Source organism: Cyprinodon variegatus, unplaced genomic scaffold (assembly GCF_000732505.1).
Source record: "Cyprinodon variegatus isolate N-32 unplaced genomic scaffold, C_variegatus-1.0 Scaffold1627, whole genome shotgun sequence".
NCBI lineage: Eukaryota > Metazoa > Chordata > Actinopteri > Cyprinodontiformes > Cyprinodontidae > Cyprinodon > Cyprinodon variegatus.
In genome coordinates this window covers 105104-106258 of record NW_015152080.1, presented here as the reverse complement: position 1 = coordinate 106258, position 1155 = coordinate 105104, and the positions used below count along the sequence as shown (strand labels likewise).

The window sequence follows — 1155 nt, the reverse complement described above, 5'->3', positions numbered from 1 at the left end:
CAGATAGATTGATTGATCTAGCTACATTACATCTAAATTATTCTATGGAGTTTAATTTTAGTTTAAAACATGGCAAGAAGACCACCCTCCATCTTGGTGAAGCTAATCTTAAGCAGCAGCATCTACTCACTCCAGGAGCTCCAGGTTGGAGTCTGGACTCTGCAGCAAAGCCAGCAGCTGCTGAACATCTGCATCCTTTAGGTTGTTTCCTCTGAGGTCCAACTCTTTCAGATGGGAGGGGTTAGACTTGAGAGCGGAGACCAGAGAAGCACAGCTGCTGGGAGACAAACTGCAGCCTTCCAGCCTGAATGGAGGAGCAGAGGAGGGCAACATCTAAACAAAATACAATCTGATAATCGCCTGCAGCTGATCATAGCATAAATAATAATATCCAAATGATTACACATATCAGAATAGAAATAAAAATAAAAGCAAGAAAAAGCATCTTCTCTAAATATGAATCCATCAAACCACTCACAGGATTAACTCATTTTATTTTAAAAAATAGATCAAATTCACAGATGATGAGAGGAGAAATTTGTCTAAGAAAGTTTTCCAGCTCCACATTTTTCTGGTTGTAAAACCTTCTGATTAAACCAAGGTTCACTGTTTGGTCAGCTTGTTTCTAAAGAGATAAACCAGGTTGCTGGAATTAAACCTTTGCTTAAGAAACTGTCTCTTGACCCAGATGACTTGGTTAATTATAGACCTATATCCAATCTTCCTTTCTGATCTAAAATTCTTGAGAAAGTAGTTGTCAAACAAGTGTGCGATCACTTACACCATAATTAACTTTTTGAACAGTTTCAGTCTGGCTTTAGAGCTCATCATATCACTGAAACAGCTCTGATGAAAGTCACTAAAGATATTCTCATGGCCTCAGATAATGGACTTGTATCTGTGCTTGTCCTATTGGATCTGAGTGCTGCATTTGATACAGTTGACCATAATAGTCTTTCAGAAAGACTTGAATATTATGTTGGAATTAAAGGAACAGCACTAGACTGGTTTAAATCTTATCCATCTGATCGATTTCAGTTTGTTTACGTTAATGACTAATCTTCCTCATGCTCAAAGGTTACCTATGGAGTACCACAGGGATCAGTGAAAGGACCAATTCTCTTTTCTATATATATATATATATATATATATATA

General features: G+C 37.2%; 1 protein-coding gene across 1 annotated transcript in view; it reads right to left on the bottom strand.

Moving 5' to 3' along the window:
- Positions 1–126: 126 nt before the first annotated feature.
- Positions 127–1155, bottom strand: part of LOC107104139 (NACHT, LRR and PYD domains-containing protein 12-like) — an 11953-nt gene continuing 10924 nt past the window's right edge. Inside the window, exon 4 of the mRNA XM_015404068.1 lies at positions 127–304. Coding sequence (XP_015259554.1) covers positions 127–304 — 178 coding nt within the window. The remainder of the gene's footprint in view (positions 305–1155) is intronic.